The sequence below is a fragment of the Condylura cristata genome, unplaced genomic scaffold, assembly GCF_000260355.1.
Source record: "Condylura cristata isolate star-nosed mole 26May11 unplaced genomic scaffold, ConCri1.0 scaffold00027, whole genome shotgun sequence".
Lineage (NCBI taxonomy): Eukaryota > Metazoa > Chordata > Mammalia > Eulipotyphla > Talpidae > Condylura > Condylura cristata.
The window spans coordinates 9,222,999-9,231,408 of NW_004567128.1; the positions used below are offsets into that span (position 1 = coordinate 9,222,999).

An 8,410-nucleotide genomic window follows, 5' to 3' on the forward strand; every position below is an offset into this window, starting at 1 on the left:
TACGTTCCTGCCCCTTGTTGTATCATTAAAGGATTAGAAAGACTTAGTCTTCCTAGGATTTTATTATATTGCCTTATTCACGAGTGGTTGGCCTTTATTTTTCTAGACAAGGCTATTGAACTTAAAAATAACATGAATCATTTCTTTTAAATAGAAGAGGGGTCCTGGTAGGCAGATATTTCAAGAAAGGTGGTAATCCCAAACCCAGTCCTTGTAAAATATCCTCTTATGACTCCCAGAAATGCAATTTCCACTCAGACCACACTTGAGCCTCCTTAACTGATTTTACCCAGGTACCTGATTTCCCTCTCAGGAGCTCTGGCTATTGTTAATGCAGTCCCCTGCTTTGCTTTGGATGGACAGTGGATCTTAAACTCTTTCCTGGATGCTACTCTTACCTCAGTGATTGGTGACAATGATGTCAAAGACCTAATAGGATTTTTCATTTTGCTTGGTGGTAGCATCCTTCTGGCTGCCAATGTGACCCTGGGACTCTGGATGGTCACAGCACGGTAATGTCCACACTCGTCTGGTGGAATCTTTGAGTTACAATACACAATATCGAAAACCTTACTTGATATGAAAATATCAAGTGTTTCCTTAAAATCACATGTTAGTCAACAACTTTAAGCTCCTTCTATATCCAGAGTATCCAAACTCTGGGATGGGGAAGTGGGAGAGGAAAGGCATAGTGCCTGACTACATTCTAGTTCTAAAGACTGAATGACCTGAAAACCTCAGATACTTGTGGAACAGTTTCCAACCAAGTGTAAATTCATGTTAAGCCATGTTGTGTGACTACATGTTCTGTTGAAAATAGTATAAAGAGGATAGAATTGGGTGTGATTAATTGGGGAGAACTTCTTTAAAAAAGCATCACTAGTCCAGATTTGAAGGAGACATCAGACTTTAACTGGAAGGATGACCATTTTCTTGGCCTCTATCTCTTGTCATTTGTCTTGTTTGAAAAGTATTTTAAAATTCTATGGTATATTATTTTTCACTCTTGACAACTAAGTTTTGATTATACTAAGTTAATAAAATTGTATAAAAGAACCTGCTGACACGAAAGGGAAAATCTTTGTCAATGATGCCAAATAAATAAAGTAGGAGGTAGGACCTTTAATATCCTGAGACATGTCTTACCCCACGAGAGTTGTCTTGGGCATTGTGCCCGCACCCTTACAAGGCAGCGTTAGCCTCGACCTTCTGAGAGAGCTGCAGGTCTCCCAAGCGCAGCATGTGTACAGAGGCCATTAGGGCCGAACCTCAGAATTGAGCCATTCCGACGGATCACAAGACACCACAGGACTTTCTGTGGTCCCACTTACCATTCTCTACAGAGCTTTGAGTTTGGAACCCTTTCTCTTGTGCTGCTGGGGCTGCGGGGGGCCCAACTCCTGGTTTTCTTTTCAAGGAGCAACTACCTTAAGCCCGGAACCTGCTGTCTTTACCAGTGGCTCCCATGTTTCTCTGTTGCTTCCCCTCTTTCCCTTAAGCTACCTCTGTGGCCCACAGAAGAATTAGTAGGATAGTGAAAATGGCTACGCATGAGTGCCAACATGGATTTGCCAGAACCAGGACAGGGAACCCACTCTTGAGCTTGAAAGGGCCCTGGTAGTTCCAGGACTTTTGAACTGGAGATGCAGCCCTGGGAGACCTGAGTGGTCAACAGGCCAGTATGATGTGAACAGTCACAAGTCCAACTTCCAGCAGTTTCCCTCTGTGAAATCATCCATGGGATTCACCTTTCTCAGCTCACTGAATTTCTCTTTAGACAATAGAACTTTTTCATGATTTTTGGGAAACTTTAGATTACAAATTCATCTGCCTTCTAAAACAGAAATTGTATCTTAAATGTAATTTTAACATATTATTCATGACTTGTGGTGACCAGCTATTACCCAACTAATAGCATTACAAATTACTGATTTATACCAGGAAACAGCATTTGTTCTCTTTCTAGACAGTCATTCAGGATCAAAGGGTATTAACATAGTAATGCTCAGCCCTAGTAGACTTTGGGGAATGCCATGAAATACATCACTAATTAAATTACATCCACTGAACAGTTTGCTACTAAGAATGCTGTGTACGTGCAGGAAAGCTTCTTTTAAACTGAGAGAAAAAAAAATTGGTGGAGGAAATTCTACCCACTAGCTCCTTCTATTAGGTGAAAAAAACAAAACACCTCATTTTCCTGTAGCTGTATAAACACCTTGGTTTGTTGTCCCATAGGGTTTGATTTGGGAGCCATTCTAAGAGGCTATTGAGCACATCACTCCCATTCGTGTAGAAAATACCTCATCTGTAAAAAGGGAAATAATATGTGTTGTCTTCTCAGCTTGACTGTGGGCACTTCTAGAAAAGGGGCTGTGTGTTACTCATCTGTGCATCCCCAGCACAGTGCATGAGACATCATAAATACTTAATAAATGTGGTTGAATGGATGATTAATGTTATTTATGGGCTAGACAAGCATGTTTTTATTTAAGTAAGTTGTAAAAAGTTTTATTGAATATTTACTGTAAATATGTTAACATAAAAAATAACTTGGAAGGTCCTTGTGTCTCCAGTATATCATCATCTTCATGAAAATAATCCATTTTGGTTTCTATAGAATGATTCAAAAAAATATTTTGGAGATTTGCAGAAAGTGTTTTTTCTGTGTTGCCATTTTGTTCAACAGTAAAACTTTATTCTCTGTGTTCCTACTCTGACTTGTTTACACTTCTGAAGGTTTTTTTTTATATCACCTCTAATCTGTAAAGAGTGTATGTATTCTTTTAAGCATCTTGGTCTGAAAAATTAAATTAAATTTCATCTTTGGACGACTGCTCATCCAGGTCGCTTGTTATGGCAGTAAACTGTAAACGTGCTTCATAAGTATGTGGCGCTCAGTGACCACTTTCTCTGATAGCATTTATTGAACGTCCACATGCTAATGGTGTGCAGGTATTTTTTTCTAGAAATCTGTCTGTGCTATAGTGCATTCCTAAGCTTTAACTTGAAGATATCACAGTTACTGGCATTTGATGTTTAGCAATAAAAGAATGCTGTGTACATCATCATATGTTTTATCATCTATGTAATGCTTTTGTTTAAAAATTTGTATTATTTTCTATAAAGTTTTTCCCCTTCCATACAGTACGATTTTACTTCTTTTAAATTCTTGATTCTAAAACAGCCTCCAGTTTTGACTCGAGTGACTTTTATATGCAAGTTGTTGCAGGCCACAGAATGGAGTCTTAAAATGGGGTTCCTGTGCTTTTGCTACACTTTTGGAATAGTCTGTTTATGGATGAAAAGTCATGTTGCCTTTCATTAGTCTCTAATGATAGTCTCGATGTCAGTCTGTGCTTCTAGAAATTTCTGAAAGTGTTACAACTTTGACATTAGGTTTTTCTTCACCTTTTGCCTTAGTGCTTCCTCTGTTGTGCAGAGCCCTCCTCCCATCTCTCTCCATCTCTCCCTCTCTCTCACACACGTTGCAGGTTACTAAGTGCCATATAAAATGGCTGGCTGGCCTCACCTCTGCATTTGAGAGCCTAAGATGAGATGGCTGATGATCTAAACCACTTTGTTTTTTAGCAGCCTTATTGGGACATAATTGAACACCATAAAGATAAACTATCTTTCTTTTGATGACTTCAAATAATAGTGTACATATGCTTTGCTTAACCTTTTACGTAAATGAACATATATTAAAGACTGGAAAGGAAAAAATGGTTCAGTTATTTTCAAGACTTTTAAGTGGTTTTCAGCACTGGCTTAGAGTTGAATAACAATTTTTTTTAATGGTAAAGCATGTGGATATACTTTCTCTGAAACAATAAACCTTTTTTAATCAGTGCATTTGCAAGTTCCCTTGCTGTTTAGGCTATACAGATTTGAATAATCCATTGTATATTTTATCAGACCCTGACAAATGAATTCAATGAAAGGAAACCTCTATTTCAAAATCTAAGCTAAAATAGGGTCTGGTCAGGGTGGAGGTAGAAATGAAAATGACTAAAGGAAATTGTGGTTCTTTACCAAGCAGGTTATATTATGTAATTTAATTTTCCATTAAGGAAAGAAAAAATTCCCTTACATCTCAGTTTTATTTAGTTAAAAATTGATGGATATTCAACAATTTCCCTTTTTAAATCCTTCTCAAACTTTTCTGTTGAAGTGCTGCTGATACTGCAGAAGCAGGAAAATGGATTTAAGAGTAATAGTATCCTGTAATTGGTTCTGTTATATAAAATATAAACTTCACTTTATCTTAAATTGATCAGGCATCATAAAGCCAATTCTCTTAAAGATAGGAAGCTCTAAACTGTAAGAGTTAGATGCTTAAGTATATCAAGATTTTCTTCATGTCTAAAAGACATTAGTAGAAAGTACTTTATACCAGCTGATCTCTAGACTAAGGACAGTCTGTTAGTCCTCAGGAAGCTGTGAGAAATAGAGATGTATATTGTCTCCAGTTACAAAATAAAGAGAATGTACATGTGATACTAGGTCACCTACCATCCTTTACCAGAGAGCCCTTCTTTATTTGGAGCAAGGAATAGGCTTGATTTCATTTTACACTGCCAGATCGCTCTCCAGAATGACTCTGTAACTGACCCTCTCAAGGCAAGACATGAGGAGTCCATGTTTCCCCACACCCTTACATCCACCTGAATTACCTGGCTGCAATGCTGAAAAATAATGTGGGTGTACAATAGCAGTTCCTTTTCATCAGCATCAATCATATCCATATACTTGTGCATCCATATACTTGTCTCGCCATTTTGGGTTTTCATTCTGCCAGTTGCTTATCTGTATCCTTTGTCCATTTTGCCATTGAGTGTCCTAAATTTTCTTAAGGAGCCGCAGCTATTTCTTGTCTTCTAGGGGTAGCCCACCTGCAGCTGGCAGGCCAAATCCTACTCGCCCTCCATTTTTGTGAGTAAGATTTAACTGAAACGACCAATTGGATTCTGTATTGTCTCCCTGTTCTGTTTCATATAACAATATTCAACATTTTCTTCTGCTTGCTTTTACAGTTGTATTTTCACAATGAGAACTTTCATTTCTGGAACATATGGTATGAGGTAGGAAATCCAGGTTTATTTTTCCATATAAAGTGAACTATCTTCAAAAAAGATAATGATAGTTTTTACTTTTACATGATTGTTTAAACAGTTTACACCAAATTATTAATGTTACCAGGCATACTCAAGGGATCAGTAAATTACTAATATGACTTAAATTACTTACATTCAGAATGCAGAAACTTGTCCTGGCAGCTCAGTCCACACTGGCATGAGATCTTCCCTCCTTTTGCATGCCAGCTTTCAGCACCTGCAGGCTAGCTCTAGTTTTCAAGAGTATCTTCCACGCCTTGAACCTTTTAAGCAGTTCTCCCCCAAATCAGAGTATTATTTAAGCTCTTGGTAAGGATTTTGTTCACTGAGACCTTTGAAAATAATCTTTGTTCATGGGTGTATTCATTGATAGTAATGGGCATTTAAGTCTGGTTTTAAGCCAAACATCAGTAACTTAACTCAGGAAGAGCACTGTAATAAATCAAGTCTAGGAATATGTGGTAGGATGTATTTTGAGGACAAGTCAGTCAGTAGAAAGCTAGCTATTCTGGGCACAACCCAGGAGATTGTCTTTCAAAATAAGCTCTTTTCTACCAGTTCATTGGGATTTGTAATTAGTTGAAACAGAGGCTAACCATTTTGTCTAGCGATTGGTGTGCTATAGATTTTCTTAACCACCTCCTTTGTCTATAATTCCATACAGTGACTGTTGCCCTTTTACTCCTTTTCATCATTCAGGACTCAGATTTTTAGAAGGGTTTGCAAAATGTTTGACCATACCTTAGTTCTTTCCAGGCCAGTGATCGTCATACTTCACTCCAAGCATTCTTTTCTTCCCTTTCAACCACTTTGTTCCCATCCTTTCATACTTTCTAATTTTCTTTCCATGTTTTAGGTTTCAGCAGAAATCTGCCATGGGAGGTAACATTTTGTAAGAATGTTCACTTCTGCAGAAGTGAACAGAACAGGGACCACCTTTTCTGTTACGGAGATACCTAGGAAAAAGAGGTTGGTTATCAGACGTTTTCTTGTGGGACACAGCATTAGAACAGGAGATAATGTAATTTGGGGGGGCCTTCATAGAAAAACATTTCTTACTAAAGAGGAAATACATTCGCTATAGAAAGCATGCTAAATGAAATTGTGACTTACTGAAAAACATAGATTATATTATAGATAAACTGGTAAACCGCTTTCTAAATTCAACCATGTGTGATACATTTTTCAGTATTACTAATAAGAATGGTGTTTTAATGGCCATGTAATATTAGTGTTTAAATGCCATAATTTAATCAACCCTACTATTTCCAATTTTGCATTATATACAAAGCCATAAGGAATATCTTTATAATTAAATCACTTTGCATATCTACAATTTTTTGGATGATTTCTCGAAACTCTGAAGATAATCCTAAAAGAAAAATTGCTGTCTTTAAGTGTGAACAAGCTTTTAGCGATACGTCTCACCTCATTTTTTTTTGTTGTTTTAATTGGGTATGTAAAAAATGGCCATCTCGTTTTAATGTGCATTCTGTGATTAGAGAAAATTTTGTTCTTTTAATTTATTTACAACTTTGCCCATTTTTCATAGAAATCATTATTGTCTCTCTACTGATTTTCATCAAAACTCAGCTCTACCAGTTGGCTTGTTACATGTGAATGGGAATATAATGCTTATTTTTATGTGTTATGGCCTATCCATCTTTGCCTTATATTTTCCACCATTGGTGATATTTTGAAACTCTGCCCACCCCTCAACCTCCTACCCTTGATTCTATAAATATTCACAGGCATTTTCTTCTGATAATTTTATGACTTTATTTTTAGACATTCAGTCTATCTACAATACATTTGGATATTGGTACAAAACAGGAGTTTAACCTTATGTTTTGTTACCCACATGATTAACCAGTCATCTCAAAGGAGATGGTTAGTCTTAAATATTTCATACCAGCCAGGAAGAAGCATAAATTTACATCATTGGAGAGAATCAGTATTTGAGTATTAAGCAACATGGGTTTGAAGTTTGCAGGTCCTCGTATACAAGAATTTTTTTTTCTATATGAATGTTCCATATTCACTAATTCAAATACCCAAGAGAGTGTGGGGGAGAGGAAGAGGAAGTGGAGGGAGGGAGAACGAGAGGGAGGGGGAGGTGGGCCCAGAATCAGCACTTCCCTAGAATACAAAGGAATTGTTACAGGGCAGGGAGAGGGGCACCCCAGAACCTCCAAACCTGTCTGTTCTAAATAGATTTTGCCATTCGCCACATCCAGGTAAAACATATAAGACTTTTAATGGAAAGAACTTTAATATAAGTAGTGAGTCAGGCAGAAGACATAGTTTTTAAATCAGGCACCCAAAGTTACCCACCCCCTCATGGGTAAATGCCCAGCCAAACAGGATTGGCCCAAAGAAAGGCCCTAAAGCCCGCCATAAGTCTAAAGCACCTTCTGGAGGGGACCCTTAGAAAAGGGTCAGAAACAGCCAGACAAGTCTGGAGGAAAAGAGCAAAATCAAATCCAAGATAAAAGCTACCATTGGTAACCTCCCCTCAGGCCTCTCACCCACATCTGTTTCAACCAGTCCAGTCCAAGCACAGCCTCCTCAGTCTCCCTGCCCCTGTGCCTCCTCAGGTCTCTGGCTCTCCATCCTGCTCCCTTCCTTCCCCAGTCTCCTCTCTGGCTTCTCTGTGCTCAGCTCCACCCTCCTTTGGGTGGGACAGGGAACCTGGAAACTCCCCTTTTCCTGGGAACTACCCAGTTACAGGATGACTGTAGTTAAGTTTAGGGGAGTCAAAAAATACACCTGCATTTTCAACTGTTAAGGGGTCAGCATCCCTGACTCCCCCCACCTTTTGTTGAAGTCGATTGTAATAAGGGACTTATTACATCTGCTAAATCATTCTTATTTTTCTTATTTATCTGAGAGACAACTATTTGTCTTTTTAATTCAGTAGTACATTGAATTGAGACTATATCTCATGTTTTAATTGAATAAAGTGTTTAAGGTATTTTTATTTTTATTGAAGTAGTGTTTCTCATTCCTAAATATAGATTAGACAATCTGGAGATTACCCTTAGTGTATATTATTATCTAAAGATACTTATTTAATCTACTTCTTAATTATTTTTTGTTTCTTAGATTTTTAAGCTTTAGTTATTCTCTCTGAGGATTATTTAATATAGACTATAAAAGTTTTTTTAAAAATGCATCTTTGAGATAAGTGTCCTGATTTTAAGGTAAGTATCTTATTTTCATCTGCTTTAGTTATATGATGATTAAGTATGGAATACTTGATAACTTCCTCAAACATATACATTAATTTATGT

At 37.4% G+C, this 8,410-nt stretch overlaps 1 protein-coding gene across 1 annotated transcript in view; it reads left to right on the forward strand.

Moving 5' to 3' along the window:
* Nucleotides 1–3,068, forward strand: part of MBTPS2 (membrane-bound transcription factor peptidase, site 2) — a 36,590-nt gene extending 33,522 nt beyond the window's left edge. Inside the window, exon 11 of the mRNA XM_004689909.2 lies at nt 294–3,068. Coding sequence (XP_004689966.1) covers nt 294–516 — 223 coding nt within the window. The 3' untranslated portion in view covers nt 517–3,068. The remainder of the gene's footprint in view (nt 1–293) is intronic.
* The last annotated feature ends 5,342 nt before the right edge of the window (nt 3,069–8,410 follow it).